The 15,551-nt window shown below is 30.9% G+C and overlaps 1 protein-coding gene across 9 annotated transcripts in view; it reads right to left on the reverse strand.

Annotated features, from left to right (window-relative positions):
• Window positions 1-397: 397 nt before the first annotated feature.
• The window catches only part of LOC111618397 (kinesin-like protein KIF12), a 53,218-nt gene continuing 38,064 nt past the window's right edge, over window positions 398-15,551 (reverse strand). For 7 of the 9 annotated variants that reach the window (XM_023359911.1, XM_023359910.1, XM_023359915.1 and 4 more), the window contains 17 exons: window positions 11,700-11,789; window positions 10,560-10,638; window positions 10,364-10,491; window positions 10,219-10,288; window positions 10,009-10,143; window positions 9,327-9,459; window positions 8,994-9,236; window positions 8,245-8,363; window positions 4,289-4,393; window positions 4,124-4,213; window positions 3,983-4,037; window positions 2,506-2,569; window positions 2,323-2,430; window positions 2,088-2,238; window positions 1,434-1,552; window positions 1,080-1,369; window positions 398-789 (listed from right to left, as the gene is read on the reverse strand). In XM_023359911.1, the coding sequence (XP_023215679.1) occupies window positions 713-789; window positions 1,080-1,369; window positions 1,434-1,552; window positions 2,088-2,238; window positions 2,323-2,430; window positions 2,506-2,569; window positions 3,983-4,037; window positions 4,124-4,213; window positions 4,289-4,393; window positions 8,245-8,363; window positions 8,994-9,236; window positions 9,327-9,459; window positions 10,009-10,143; window positions 10,219-10,288; window positions 10,364-10,491; window positions 10,560-10,638; window positions 11,700-11,789 (2,056 nt within the window). In that variant the 3' untranslated portion in view covers window positions 398-712. Of the gene's footprint in view, window positions 790-1,079; window positions 1,370-1,433; window positions 1,553-2,087; window positions 2,239-2,322; window positions 2,431-2,505; window positions 2,570-3,982; window positions 4,038-4,123; window positions 4,214-4,288; window positions 4,394-8,244; window positions 8,364-8,993; window positions 9,237-9,326; window positions 9,460-10,008; window positions 10,144-10,218; window positions 10,289-10,363; window positions 10,492-10,559; window positions 10,639-11,699; window positions 11,790-12,631; window positions 12,845-15,551 lie in introns of those variants that run through there. The other 2 variants (XM_023359918.1, XM_023359913.1) reach the window with 2 other exon arrangements.

The following is a 15,551-nucleotide window of genomic DNA, read 5'->3' on the forward strand; positions in this document are numbered from 1 at the left end:
CTTAAAAGATATTAAAAAATATAAAATAATATACGATTTATATTATTTTAAATTAATAAAAAAAAAATCTCGGAAATTTAACTAATGAATAGATTAATGTTGCCAGATATTTTAATCACAGTTTTTACAGAAATATTTATACAATAAATATAATACATATTAAATATACACATTTTACAATTTATAATACAAATTACATCGTTTAATTAAATAATTTATGTATTATATTTTTTCTCTTAACGAATTTAGGCATCTCTAATCAAATTTAAATTTAACCACGTGAAATTAAAAATAAATGCTCTATTTACAAAATTAGTTTAAAATAAAATTTAAGTTAGTTTATATTTTGCTTTAATTTATAATTTAAATAAATTAGTTTTTAATAAAACTCTTGCAAAATAAAAAAAATATATTTTAAATTTCGGTCACGTGATCTAATGGACGGAACTGATTGGATGATGCTGTTATTTTAATTATTAAAAATTTGCATATATGTATAATTTTTAATATGAATAATTACATATTTATACGAATTCTTGTATGAAATACATTTAGCAGTAGAAAAATCCGATCTTGAAATACGTCGTAGATTATCCAATTATTGCCCTCGGGCAGTGTATTGCCTGCTTTTTAAAATGATAAACAGTCCGAAGTATTGATTTTATTCTCCTTTACTTTTATTTATTTATTTATTTTGATAATTTTCTTTATTTTACGTTTCGCCCCACATTGCTTTCTGTACTTTTTGTAAGTCTTTTGCTAACTTGGCACTATTTTCGTCTATCTCTTCTGTAAAATTAAACAAACTGTTATAGAAAACGCCACTAGAGGGACATGTAAAAAAATATAAAATTTAAAAATTTGAATTATTCTCTCGTACTATTGGTTAATTTTAAAATTTATACTATTCTCGCGTATTATTGGCTAATTTGAAATTTTCATTCAAAATACTTTTACGTAATTGGATATTTGGAAAATTTGAAAGAAAATGTTTATAATTTAAAATAACGGCATCTTTATATCGTTTTAGGTAAAGATTTAAGTTGAATCGTGTTTGAAATCTTAATTAACACTCTTACGTTTAGTTTTAATAGACATTTTAGCTGATTTCCTATTATTTACTCCTACTGGCATTAATTTCGATATGAGTGGAGGTAATTTAGGGGGTGGTGTAGGAGTCATGACGCTGTTTCCCACTATCGTGACGTCATCTTCGACTTCTGCCGATCCATTATTTATAGATTTGTTTATTTTCGATCTATCGGAACCTTGAGATATTCCATTACCCCACGAATTCCATCTTTGCGGCCTAGGGGAAGCTTTGGCGCTGCGATCGCTGTTCTCCGCCGTTTCTGTTATATCTGTCAAACTGTTTGCCTAGAATTAATAATTATGCTTTAAATTCTTGATTTTAATGGTGAAAATTTCATTACCTTCTCCCAACTTTTCGTTTTTCGGGGGTGAATTGCTTCGTCCAACTTCGGTTCGTTACTTTCACTCTCGAAGGTGTTCTTTTTGTAAAATCCATGTATTCCGCACTTTCCCTTTCCATCTAGAATGGATTTTTCATTGTTAAAAATTACAGTGTTACTTTATACAGTCGACCCCCCCTATAACACTGTTGATTATTCCGTTTTATATGAATTCCATGTTGTACGAGTCACTTAGATCTTACAAATACGTGTACCGGGCTGTGAACGGCTCAAGTATTTGTAAGACCTAAGTGACTCGTACAACATGGAATTCATATAAAACGGAATAATCAACAGTATTATAGGGGGTCGACTGTATTTAGATATGAAAGAATACGAGATAATAATGTTTCTGTGTATGAAAATATCCAGAGGAAATTACTCTGTATTTAGATGCGAATCACTGTTGTAGTATTTCTCTTGGGTATTTAAATATTCTAGAGAAAGAATAAGTATACAGAAAACACTGGACAGAGAGTAAGCATACAGAGAACACTATAAAAGAATAAGTGTAAAGAGAACACTGGACAAGAGTGTTTTTCAGGGAGAAAAATCCAAGGAAATAGTTTTATCTAGTGTCTAGTCGACAGTATCATAAATCAAAGGAAAACTCACGTCTCCGTCTAAGTCATTAAGTGATCTTCTCGATCCCGCACTGGACCACGCATTAGTCACTAAATCCTGCTGAGAACTGTAGGAATTGTTCAAAGAATGGGAGTTACCCTCGTCTTGATAATCGGGACTCGCCGAAGACGGACTGAATTTTCTGTTCGAAAATTGAAAAAAAGTATTAATTATACAGTATTTTAATGAATTTCGAATAAAATTTATAATTAAATTTTTAAAATACCTTCCCATATTAGCTAATCTTTGCGATAATTTCTCATTTTCTCTGCAAACCAATTCGTGATCCCTCGTTAACAAGTCTCTCATCTCGTGAAGACTAGCATTTTCTTCCCTAAAAAACACATCGATTTTAATAATTTAAATGCATTTTCACCCTAAAATACCATCTCAAAGACAAATATCTAACCTCAAATTTTCGTTCTCTTGCATGTAATGGTACAACATGGATTTAACTTCGTCCGTCTTCATGTCTGAAAAAACGGATGGAAATTAAAGAATTTCTTTATTTAAATGTCATACATTTTCTTAAATTGTTCCCATTTATTGTCCCTGACCTCAATAGAAAATGAATCTCTACCAGCCAACGCCTGTTAAAGTTCAAAAAATGGGAACACATCCAGCATCATAAGTACCATGCAAAGAGGGTAAGTTAGCTTAATAGAAGTAATGGAATATTTTGTTTAGAACCCACACGATTCATTAGGATAAAAACCTTTTCGTTGAATAGAAGAATTGTTTCCATAGTAACTACATAAGTTTACCAATTTGATTAGATTTTCTACAGCATACCATTAGTGTGAGGGTGGACATGATAAATGTTTGGTTAGCTTTATATAATATATTAGTTAAGAAAATATGAGTGTTGTGTATGCATAATAACAAAACATTGGCGTAAAAAAACGACTAAAGTTCTATGAAATTTAATTATAATTTCGCATTTTACTTCACAATTACATAGTGAGAATATCGAAATTTAAATTTGGCAACACATTTGGGGACCTTGATTGTTGGTTTGGCGCTTGCACAGCGCAGAACTTAACCATCCAGAGGAAGGATACATTACATTAAAAGAGTAGAGAGGTTGTCTGTATGTGCACAGACTTCACCTCTAAGAAATTAGAAGAGGAAGTGATAGTAAGTAGGGAGGGAAAGAAAATAGGGAAAGATTGAAGGAAAGTGTCGGGTCACTGGGCGTCTACATCGTATTTGTTAAACAATTACAAGACAAAATATGTACAGTATAGTGATACAGTATACAATACAAACATCCAGAGGATACAGCGAGATTCCCCCTCCAAAATATTCCATCGAATAAAAATGTGTGGAGTCAACACTGTATTTGAGCCCCATAATTCAAATTTGTCTGAGCCCCATGAAGCTATAATGCGCCATTGTAAACTAGTATCTCATTGACAAGTTATGCTATAAGCAAACTGAGTACGAAGGATCCTTTAAGAATGGAGAACACACGTCGTAGATGCGCCTCTCCTACGGGCTGGCCACGTGGAGTTTTCCGGGTAGTTTTTCACATTTGTAACACCTAAATAGAGGCTAGTTTCCTATAGAAAGTTCTCCGGAGAGGCATCCCTCTCGGAAGATCACCCACGTGCTGCGTGATGTATACAAACAAATATCCTAAATAATCAAACTGAATATTCTTCAGACATCTGGATGCTCCTACAGATACAACCTTTGATAGTTATCATACGCTTACTAACTACCACTGAGTGTAATACTGTCTGGCCTTTTAGTGCTAAAACAGCAGAAAAGGGCCTAAAACCACAAATAAAAACATTAAAAGAAAGTGTATTACTCAAAGTGGAACATCTTATATTCCTCTCAAAACCCAATTTTAAATACAAACCCTACGTATATGTACTTACCCTCTATAGATATCGAACCGGGTCTTCCAAAAGTGACGTCTCCACCAATATTTAACTATATATTTAATATTAACAAACAATATTTATGATATATCACATCGTTAGGACCTACCTAGAGAGGAATATTATAAAATTATGCACCTTCCATACCTGTTGCCTCAAGAAATCATTTTCCATTCTAAGTAACTTTACCTCCCTTTTCAGGCTCAAAATCAGCTGTTCTCTCGGATCCTTGATAAAGAAATGAGTCATATTAATTTACGCATTACATAAATCATTAGTTTACACTTAATTAACATTAATTACCATTCTGATAATGGGTTTCGTCTTGATTCTTTTGGCTCTCGAAGCGTACCTTAACGTGTTGAGTGTCTCTGAAGTGTTGGCTCTGCTAGGAGATATACACGCTATCTGAACGGTAAATATATTGTAAAATCATTTCGATAAATCGATATTTTCCTGATAATTCAGAATCGTTACGTAATCATAAATATAAACAGAACATTTATTACTATCCTTATTAAATAACATGCTTAATTGTTCTACGAAACTCCGTAAGCAAGTTATTGATATCTTCACGCTTATAACGCTTAATTAATTCTGTTATTAAAAACGTCTCCAGTATCAAGTTGAGTAGCTTTCCCGGAAAAAATGTTAAAATTGTGTGTGGTGCCATCTGTTGTGAGATTTTATTAGTTATTATAAAATGACAAAAGTTTAATTTTCAGGTAGGGATGAGTTTTATAAAATATTGTAATTGCTGATAACGAGCAAAATCTTCATTAAGTCCGACCCCACACGTGACTCCTCTGTATCTCCCCACTTCCTCGACCTTTAACCCCCAAACTTTAATAGCATCAATGCCCCTAATACACAAACCTCCCTGCAAAATTTCAGAAATTTTCGACGAAAGACACAGGAGTAATTAAGCTTTAAATTGACTGAACAAAGTCGTGTCCCCCATACACAAAAATACATACAAACCCATACAAACGGGTCTATACATACAGAAAAAAAACCCCAATTTTTGCATTTCTGGACGTTTCAAAGTCCTCGAGTCTAAAACTGTAAACATTTTGGGGGTTGTTTTTCGACCCATTGCCATACTTTCCCTCTGTTATTTATAACAGATGGAAAGTACTTAGTTTAAAATTAATATTGGGTTTTATTTTTAGAGATTTTTATTTGAATTTAACAAAATTTCTAGTTAAAAGTCTACCCGATAGTAGATAAGATGTTATTAATATATTGATTCAATGCTTGGAGAATATTGACTGAGTAGCTCTTATACATCGCTAGACAATTACATTATTGGGTAAGGTATTTATTTTATTTACTATCGAGGACATTTTGTATGATTCTTATATAAAAAGTAATGGGAAAAATAAAAAATTTTATATAATTTTCAGATTTCAAATTTAAAACTGTTATGACAATTGTCAGTATGAAGATGTAGAGGAATGTTTTTAAATGTTTGCTTTAATTTCTATTAGAACACAAGCTTTAACTGCTATAATTGGTGTTCTTGTTTCTCTGTGAAGTTCTGCTTCTGTTACATAAGCAGTTATTATTATAGCTTATCCAAAAGCAAATAATACACTCGTATTGTTCTGGAAAACTCTTGTTTCTGTATTAAAATCTTCTGTTGTTGCTGCAGCATTGATTGCACGAGTCGAGAAGTAATTACGGAAGCAAATATTACTCCAGAAGCACTCCTATATAAGAGCACGTTGCCTTCAAGCAATCATACTGGATATTACTCTAGAAATACAAGAGAGATATTCTATACTTCGAGCAATAACCATATACAAGAGCACGTATTTCTGTAGCAATTAAAATGTCATACGACAGTGAAAAAAAATCATTAGAATCTTCGTCCGCCATTTTTTTCCCTGGTATCCTACTTATTTCTCGAAAATCTTTAATCGATAGAGTCTTAATCCAAAAATTTAAAAATCGATGATCCTAAAATAAGTCGTTGTCTTTAAACCAACGTAATTTTGGCTGTCAGTTTGTCTACCGACTTATAAATGCAAAAATCAATGTACTTAAAAAATACAGACAAAAATGTAGGTTACATACTCGTGTGAGCAGCACATTTCGCTTCATTTACATATGATTTTCGTACACTTATGTTTAAAATTAACGTATAATTGAGTTAATTAAGGTTAAATTTCTTTGTTTTAAGTCGAAATAAGCTTAAAACCTCATAAAATTCTTTGGAATAATTGAGTTTTTATTGGAAATTCCTAAGCGAGTGGATCATTCAATATTCTAGTGACCTTGTATTAAAATATACAGATTTAGAAGAAAATCTACAGAGAGTAATTATGAAAAGTGTACTTAGAAAACTATCAAAAATGATGAAGTCCAGCGAGAAAACTTTATAAAAAATACATTATTAAAACTATTTTTTCGTGTATAAATATTATAATTGAGATATATTCGAACCATTTCGCTAAATTTAATAACACTACAGAGCTTATGTACTGTACGATACATACAAGGTGTCCCATAAGATAACTCTCATAGTTCTAGGCTTTCAAGACAACCTGTATATTCCTATTAACATAAGCTCTGATTGCTGTAGTGTTATTTTATCCGAATACAACAACAATTTAGTGTACTGAATTACGAAGCACCCCCTGTATATTCTTATGTCAAACTATATTTCTATAGAAGTAAGAACAATATCCTACTGTTCTTACTTCTAAAGTAAGGACTGAGAACAGATATCAGTTTAGCTGCCACAGAAATATATGGTTCATAAACAGTTCTTCTGTAGAAACATAAGCAATTCCTGTAGAAGCAAGAACAGATATTAATTAATATTTATTATTCATTTAAGAATAAGAGTAGATATTGCTATAATAATGAAATCAAGCGTTGATATGATCAATTATTTCTGTAGAATGACGACTCGAATAAGAATATTGTTTTAATCAGAAGAATATCATTTTACGTGGTATAAAGAAGAAAAAGCTGATAATAGGAGTATCGTTGTCATTGTAAAAGCAGTAATTCCCATAGAAGCAAGAGCTGGTGTTCCTGTAACAGTAGCAGCAGTTATTCTTATTATAGAAGCAAGAAATTGCTTCTATAAGAATTCTAAAGGATGCTCTTGGTTGCCCAGAGCATCCTAAAGGATGCTATATAATATTTATATACCAAAAAAGCATGTATTCCTGTAGAAGTTAGAGCAAACAAAAGTCGATAGCAGGAGGTATAATAAACAGTGTAATAGCAGTTATTCCTGTAGAAGCAAGAGCTGATACTCCTACAGTATAACGTTAGCAGCAGCTACTCCTATAGAAATAAGAGCATTCTACAGAATGTTTTTGTTTCGTGCTATAAGGTATTTATCCATCATAAAAGCAGGTATTTCTGTACAAGTTAGAACAGATATTCCTATAACAATTCCTACGTGTGAAATTGTTATAAAATGCTTAATTAAGTACTTTTCTACAATAAATAAATACATTTAAGCGTTACAAAAATAAAACTAAAATTTAATTACTTTTTTAGTTAAATTTAAGAGTTTAATTAATTAAAAACATTATCAAGCGCTTAATTAAATTCAAAATTTAATTATCATCGTAAATTTATGATAGTGAAGTCGTCAGATCTCTGTGAAATGATGATGATAAATGTCGTTTCTATATATTTATCGTGTGATATTATATATACGTATACATTTCTACGTTCTAGGGAGATATATAAGATTTTTTAAGTGAGAAAATTAAGATATTTTATAGATTTTTTTCCTCTAGAAAGTATATATGAGCTACGAAAGGGATGAGGGCCTTTCGTGTATATTATTTAAGTGTATAAGAAAGAAGAGACTCGTAATACTTGGCTTCTTCCTCTTTTCTTATATATATTCACGGTCTTCGATAGCTCGTATGGTGTTTGGAAGTAGAACGGACCCCTTTGCCCATTAGTGGGTCTTTTTCTCCTTTAGCGAGTCCCTTTCACCACGATTCTTTTGAAAAAATAATATAGATAGAATGACTCTTCATTAATAATATGGAGTGTTAAAGATATTTTCTGTTAGTAAGAATAATGTTAATTTAATAGNTCACGCATAGTAGCGTGATACAAAATGCAGTTTAGATTTCCTATTTCGTGAAAGGATTGAAAGGGGTCGTTGAACGGCAACGATTCCCAATAGAGAAAACCCCCCCCTCTCTCTCTCTGGAGTTCCACGTAAACTAGATAAAATTATAGTATAATTATACATATTAATTATATTTTTTACATACCATTAGTGCCATTCCACTCCCACCAAAACTATCGGCTAGAAGTTTAGTTAAAGTACTGTCTCTGTAAGGTATGTGGCCATTCCTCTTCCTGGGATCAGCAAGAGCAGAGATGCAATTACCTGGAACGTAGAGAGGATAAAATTAATTTAAAAATATGTAAATTAATTAAACATCTAACGTGTGTTTAAAAATACATTTTTTAACTTTGCAATTATGATTCATGGTTCCTTTTTCTTACTGCTTCCTCTTCGGTGTCAGTAGGTTATTTGATGGAGTGTAATTTATGATAAGGAATCGTAAGAATAGCCAAGGTTGCTTATGGTAATTTAGGGGCACACCCATTTTAAAACGGAAGAGGGTGGTCTCTTAAATGATTATTCAAAGAATAAAATCAAAATTCACAGTTAATTTCCCTATACCCTTATGTAAGTATAGGAGAATCGCGTGTCACCCCCCTTGTAAAATTCGAAAAAAATCTACAAGAAAAATGTCTTTACGTCTATTCAAATATGTAACTAAGATGATGTATTAATTGATATCGTATATTCTTTCGTAGACGATTTAGAAATTTAAAAAAGTGTATAAAATAAAATTGATTTTCTTTTCTAGGAATTGAGGAGTAGGAATTACATTTTAAATCACGTTTTAATTTCGATTTTAAAAGGTGTATAATCTCCATAATGGAATTTTGATGTGTCCTGGCGTGTTTAATAATTATTTTTCCAGTGTATAAAATAATTATAACTCACCCAAAACCAGTAGAGACTTGTTAATGTTGTTGGCTTCCTTCAGTGTTTCTCCCTTGCTGTTGGTTTTCTTCGTTTTTTCAGACCCAGCCAGGTCGACTAATGATAATTTCCCGTGTCTACGTATGAAATTTGTGCTATCTTCCGGGTCCCTCATCTCCGACGTCATCATCAGAACCAATATCGTGTGACTCCTGCTCGAATGCTCGTTCATATTATGACTCCTGACTTGCCTGTTCTTCCTCCCTGCATTTTCATTTAAGATTTTTATACAATTTTAAGCTTGAGGGATAAAATTTTAAATGTAAAAATCAAGGATGAAGACGAATCTTTAACCTTCTTCCAGAACTCCTTCCAGATCTCCAGCATCCTCGCATTCGACGACGAAGAGATTCTCTGCATAAAAACCCCTTTCCTTAGACCATCTGACTGTTAATCCTTTAGCTGAAGGATTTAAGAGGTCGAATACCTAATAAATAATTTAAAAAAAATAAATTTAATCGATCATTTCTGCGAAATTAATTAATAATTCATGTTTGGTAATGTTAGAAGGGATTAAAACTCGTACAGTTCTTTCATTAAAATAAATTAATAATTTATTATTTTAATTTAAAAAAGATTTATTTTTTAAATTATAATTAAAAAAGTACATAATTAACATATCCTCTTGTCTTGGCCAATTACTGAACGGTTTAGATTATCGATCGCTGTGATTGGTTGTAATATTTCACGTATGAACGAGTTATAACCAATCAGTGAAGAATGCTAACTTTTAAATCTAAACTTAAGGAGCTTACAACCAATCGGCAATTAGTTAAAACCAATCAACCAATCGGCAAAATTCACAGATTTTTTAAATTTAAATTTAAATTTTTTCCCGGAATTGATTCAGATTAAGAGGAAAATGGAGATTTTAAACGTTTATTTTGTTAAATTTTCTTCGTAAATTTTATTTTTTAAGTAAATTAATTTCCTATTAATTAAAATGTCAGACAGAAGGAGGAAAGTATACTTTTACCTGCTCTTTGTACACTTCTAAATAGGAAGCTTGTACAATATAATTGAGTTCCCTTCTTAATTCGACTTGTTCGAATAAATAATCGAATGCCATTTGTACAACGCCTTGTACTTTCTCCCCCGTTCTTCCGTCACACTTTAGCATGAAGAAATCAATAATTTATAGCATAAAAACCGCGAAATTTCGCATAGAAATCACACAAAATTATACCTGTACGCCCGTAAGCGTGTACGTCTTCCCAGCCCCCGTCTGTCCGTACGCCAATACTGTACAAGCGAATCTAAAAATAGGAAGAAAATTCGATAAATTATGGATAATTCAATAATTTCTTCAGTTAAATTTGAAAGAAATTCACCCGTCTAACGCCATGTCTATCATTTTTTTGATTCCGCAATATTCAAAGACGTCATTTTGAGATGCTTCGGGTTCGAATACCACGTTGTAAGTGAAAACACGTGTCTGACCTGATATTTGATCGTCTACCTGCAAGAAATTGCATGCAATTTACTAATTTTTAAGTCAATTTTCAGGAGACAATTAAAGAAAATTACCATGATTTGCCCATCTGCCGGAAAATGCACCACTTGAATGTCTTTCTTTCCAGCTTCTTGCATGGTAAGAGGTCGAACCCTTGAAAGATAATTAAAGAAAATATAATTTTAAAGGTTGTTGACATATTTATGAATAATTTATCCACTTATATATGACCGTGCAATGAATATTTAATATATAAAACCGCTTTATAAAGGAGATATATTATGTTTATAGTTCTAGGAATTAAATTATAAAAAAATTTACTCCCCTCTAAATCAATGAATGAACCGCTTACAACTCTAGGTTATGTATTTATTATAAGTTTAAACTCATAATTTTACTCTTTTATATGTTTGTCCATCCGTCACGCTCTATATATGTAGGGTATGAGTTTACTTAAATGTTTTATGGCACATATCTTTATAGATATGAGATTAATCTGGGAAACTATTTTCGTGTTCCTTCTCCATTTTATGACAACGTGAAAGGCTTGTAAATTGGTTCATTCCGTTGACTTCTATATATTACTTAAAATACTTTTGAAAGAATTCTGTACAGTAAATTGTTTATATATATATTATTATAAAATATAGCCTATATATCGTATATAAGTTATATTATATATAATTTAAATAATTTAGATGAAATATAATCATTGTATCCTTGATAATCGGCATCTTCTATTGATGCAGCATCATCTTCAATGCTAGAAGATGCTGCTCATTTTCTTTAACGAGGTAAGTGATAAATGAATTTAATTCGATAAAATAACGTACTAAATGTTAATTAAAACTTTCATTTATTAATTAAAATATTATTTTATAAATACGTTTAATCATAATCACATTCGATTGTTGATCATCCGCATCCTTTAATGATAGAAACTGGAGATGATAATTGAATTTAATTCGATTAAATAGTCATTTGATATTAATTTAAAGCTTTAATTATTAATTATTTATGTTTAGAATATCGTTTAATATCATCGTATTGATTTTTATTAAGTTAGATAAACAATCGCCTCATATTTCTAATGGCGTGTAATGGTACCAACACGTAACTATCAGACGAAGGTTAATCACATAACCAGATACGAATCTACAATATTAAAAAAATTCAGGATGAAAATGATAATAATAAAAAAACGTCTAAATTACCTGACAACCACATTAATATTATCGTAATCTCCATTAATTTCGTCTGTGTCTGCAGACATTATCGAATCTTCGGAGGCTGCCGTACTCGGCCTAAAAAAAATTCAATATTTTCGTCAATTTTTAATATAAAAATACATCCAAATTGATAAAATTCCATTTAAAGAATGCCATATTGGTGGATAAAAAGTGAAATTATTATTATTTTTTTTAAATTAAAAACAAGCTTTTCAGATGTATAAAATCACGCATCACGCATAGTAGCGTGATACAAAATGCAGTTTAGATTTCCTATTTCGTGAAAGGATTGAAAGGGGTCGTTGAACGGCAACGATTCCCAATAGAGGAAACCCCCCCCTCTCTCTCTGGAGTTCAATGATGCTTGACTCCTTGAAGTAAATAAATTCTTAGAAACAAGTCCATTAAGAATATTTGAGAAAAATGATATCGATAATTCAATGACAGCTTAGATAAGATTAATATTTATATAAATAGAGAAGATCAATCGAGGAGAAGAAAGGAAAAACATAAAAGATAAATGGAAATTGCTCCCGTAAATGTAGCTTTCTTACGTAGTAGATAAGCCTCGTGATGTAAACACGCTACGATTTTATTGTTTAATTTAATTAATATTTAATAATTAATATTAAATATAAACACAAGAAAGTCTCCTCTATCTAATTAAGATTCTCCAACGTACAGTGTAATATATGTAATAAAAAAATTAAATGCAATGTTTATCGTATTTTTATCAAGCTCCACCTTTGTTTGAACTCGCATATCATTTTCTGTACATTTGCACGGTTTGTATTGTAGTTCTTTGACGTTATATCGAGGGAAAAAAACGCGTAAAATCTACTTTTACACAACGTTTACTGATTAAACTGAAAGTATTTAAGGTTTAAATGATTTATAAATGATTAATTTTCTCCTACCTTTGAGCATTTTTCTTCGATATTCGGTGTGAGTTAGACAGTTAATACGACGACAGAATAAGGTCTGCATCGATAAGAACTAAACAGCGAGACTGAGAAACGATTTTTAGATTTAGAACACTGGATATAACAGTTGCAAACTTCACCTATTTCCCATAGTATTCGAGAAAATATACTTATGTGTCAAGGTTGTTTTCATAATATTGAATTTTCATTTTATTTTTACTCCGTTACGTCATTTATCTGGATTAAATTTTAAAAACCAGTAAATTTTTCATTAATAATTAACGAAAATAACTTTAAAACGAGTAAAATAACTCGATATTAATTCATTTTTTAACGGAATGAACGTCATTTTTGTCATATTCCCCCGCTTTTTTATACCGAAAATATTAAAAATACTGCGTTAAATTTAATAAATTTATAAATAAATTAATTATAAGAGTTAAAAAATACATAAAAAATCACATTATGAAGTGTTTTATTTGGTAATTATTACTATTTAAAATAAAATAAAATGTAAAATGCCGCCTGCTGCCGGTAAAAGTGTCTTCACTGCAAGGTCAGTGAGCCGTGCAGGAAAGCCTGAATTAAATCAATCTTCCGAACGTTTTTAACGAATAAATGATAATAAAATTGAGAAAAATAATAGAAAAAATATGTAATAAACTGTCTTTGATAGATTTTTATATGTTAATAATTAAACTGGAATCAATAAATAATTGGAAAAGGCAACTGAGGATTTTTTGGAAGTGAATTACTGAAGTCAATCAGCAACATTTACTTTAAATAAGAGTTGATACAGCGATTTAACAAAAATCTATGGAATCGATAATAAATGTCTGTTGTTCTAAGAAAAATTGACGTAGAAAAACAAATTTCTCTCACCATTTAACTAAATTTCTGAGCTATTTTAGTGAGTGAAATAAATCAATAAATTTAAATTTTTCATTAAAATAAAGGTGAAATGGTTACTAGTTTCTAATTACTTACACCTTTTCCCCGTCTTTTAATTCATTTTTACGCGTAATTTTTATGTTATCTTAAAAAATAATGATATATAATTTTATAAAAAATTAATCTTCAATTTTATATAAGTAAAAAGCTTTTTTTTAGATAAAGAATTCTGCTCTTTAAATTGCATTGCTAAATTTACCATGGATCTATGGCAAATTTAATAGTGTCTATATTTAATTTAATGATACAAAAATGCTTTGAATCGAGAAAACATATGGTAAATTTCTATCCAGATCAAATAATACAAATTGCATTATAGACATATTGATGAGAAGTGAAAATATTCGAAAATTAAATGGAAAAGTGTTAAAGATGATGTTTAGAAACACCTGCAAATAATTCATTTCTACTTCAAAAGTACAGTTCTCTTATTAAATAATAGGTTTGTACCTAAGAATAGCCTCTCTCTACCGATTTTTAGTGATAAATTTTATCACTAATCGGTAGAGAGAGAGGTCTTAATGGGCAAAGTAAATTTTCTCCCCTTTTCAACGTATTTATTCTCGTGAATATCGTGTGTTTAGAAGATGGAAAACGTGTAAAACTAATAACCAAGCTTTTAGTTACATTATACAGACTAAAAGTAAGAGAGGTTATCTAAAACCTACCAGATGAAGAGGATCGGGTAGATCAAAACCTATTGTGAGTGAATAAAATTAGTGATTCGTTGAGGATAAATTGGATCCAACATTATCAAAAATTTAAACGAAACATCCTTCGCAGTATCAAGATTATTAAAATGACAAACTAGTAGACGAGAAGCTGCTTTAAAATCAAGATATAACACTGATAATTCTTAACATGTGTAAGAAAATAAGCTACATACCCATAGTAAACTATTAATTAATCAAGAAGATAAAGGAAGATAAGAGAAGACACGTAATTAGGAGATAAACAAGAGCTGGATCGAAGAGATGGAAGAGGATGAAACACGTCAGGTGTGGAAGAAGTTGAAGATTAGTAAGAAAATAACATTAAAAACCGCTTAAATTATCGCATTTTTCAGTTAATTACTTAAGAAATTTACAGAATTATTCAGAAATTTTAAACCTTTACTACTACGAGCCATATCCAATTAAGTATAAAAAATACTAGCATGTATACTTAATGCAGCAGAGTTATATGAATTAGTAGACATGGCATTAGATATCGGTTGATACTGTTTGTTTTTCTAGAGAATCAATATACACCTGTACACTTAAATTATATAAATATAAATCTGTATGTCAAAATGTGGACTGCCAATTTAACTCTTCCTGTTCATTAAAAATTAATTCCTCCCTCGTACAATCCAGCAACGAGTTTCGTAACTTTCCCGGCGAGATTTAAAATTGTGTGTGATGCCATTTATTGTGGGATTTCAGTAATAATTATAAAATAGCAAAAAGCTTAATTTTAAGAATTTTACGAAAAATTTTAAACGTTAAACACGAGTAGAATGTTTATTAAGTCCGACTCCACTCGAGATACGACACGTTAATCACCCTCTATCTCCCCACCCCCTCGACCTTTAACCACCAAAATTTAACAGCATCGATGCCTCCGATACACAAGCCATCCTGCAAAATTTCGAAAATTTTCAACAAAAGGCACAGGAGTTATTAAGCTTTAAAGTGAGTGAACAAGTATACTAAAGCCCATATTTTGGAGTGTGGAGGGTGGAATTGACGGCCTCTTCACAATCCTGAGTACCTCTATCGTGTGATAACCTTGAGTATTTTGGCTGAGTACTCTTGATTGATCATTCAATGTAATGCCCAGCCCATAATACCCGAAACTCGAAATCCCTGGGGATCTCATTTACTTGTGTTCCATTACAAAATTAAAATATCTCGTCACCTTGGTAAGGTTGCCAGGGAAATATTTCACCTAGGAATAATACAAAAGGTTTATATATATATAT

This window comes from Centruroides sculpturatus, unplaced genomic scaffold (genome assembly GCF_000671375.1).
Source record: "Centruroides sculpturatus isolate CEXI.00-Female unplaced genomic scaffold, Cexi_2.0 scaffold10, whole genome shotgun sequence".
Classification (NCBI taxonomy): Eukaryota; Metazoa; Arthropoda; class Arachnida; order Scorpiones; family Buthidae; genus Centruroides; species Centruroides sculpturatus.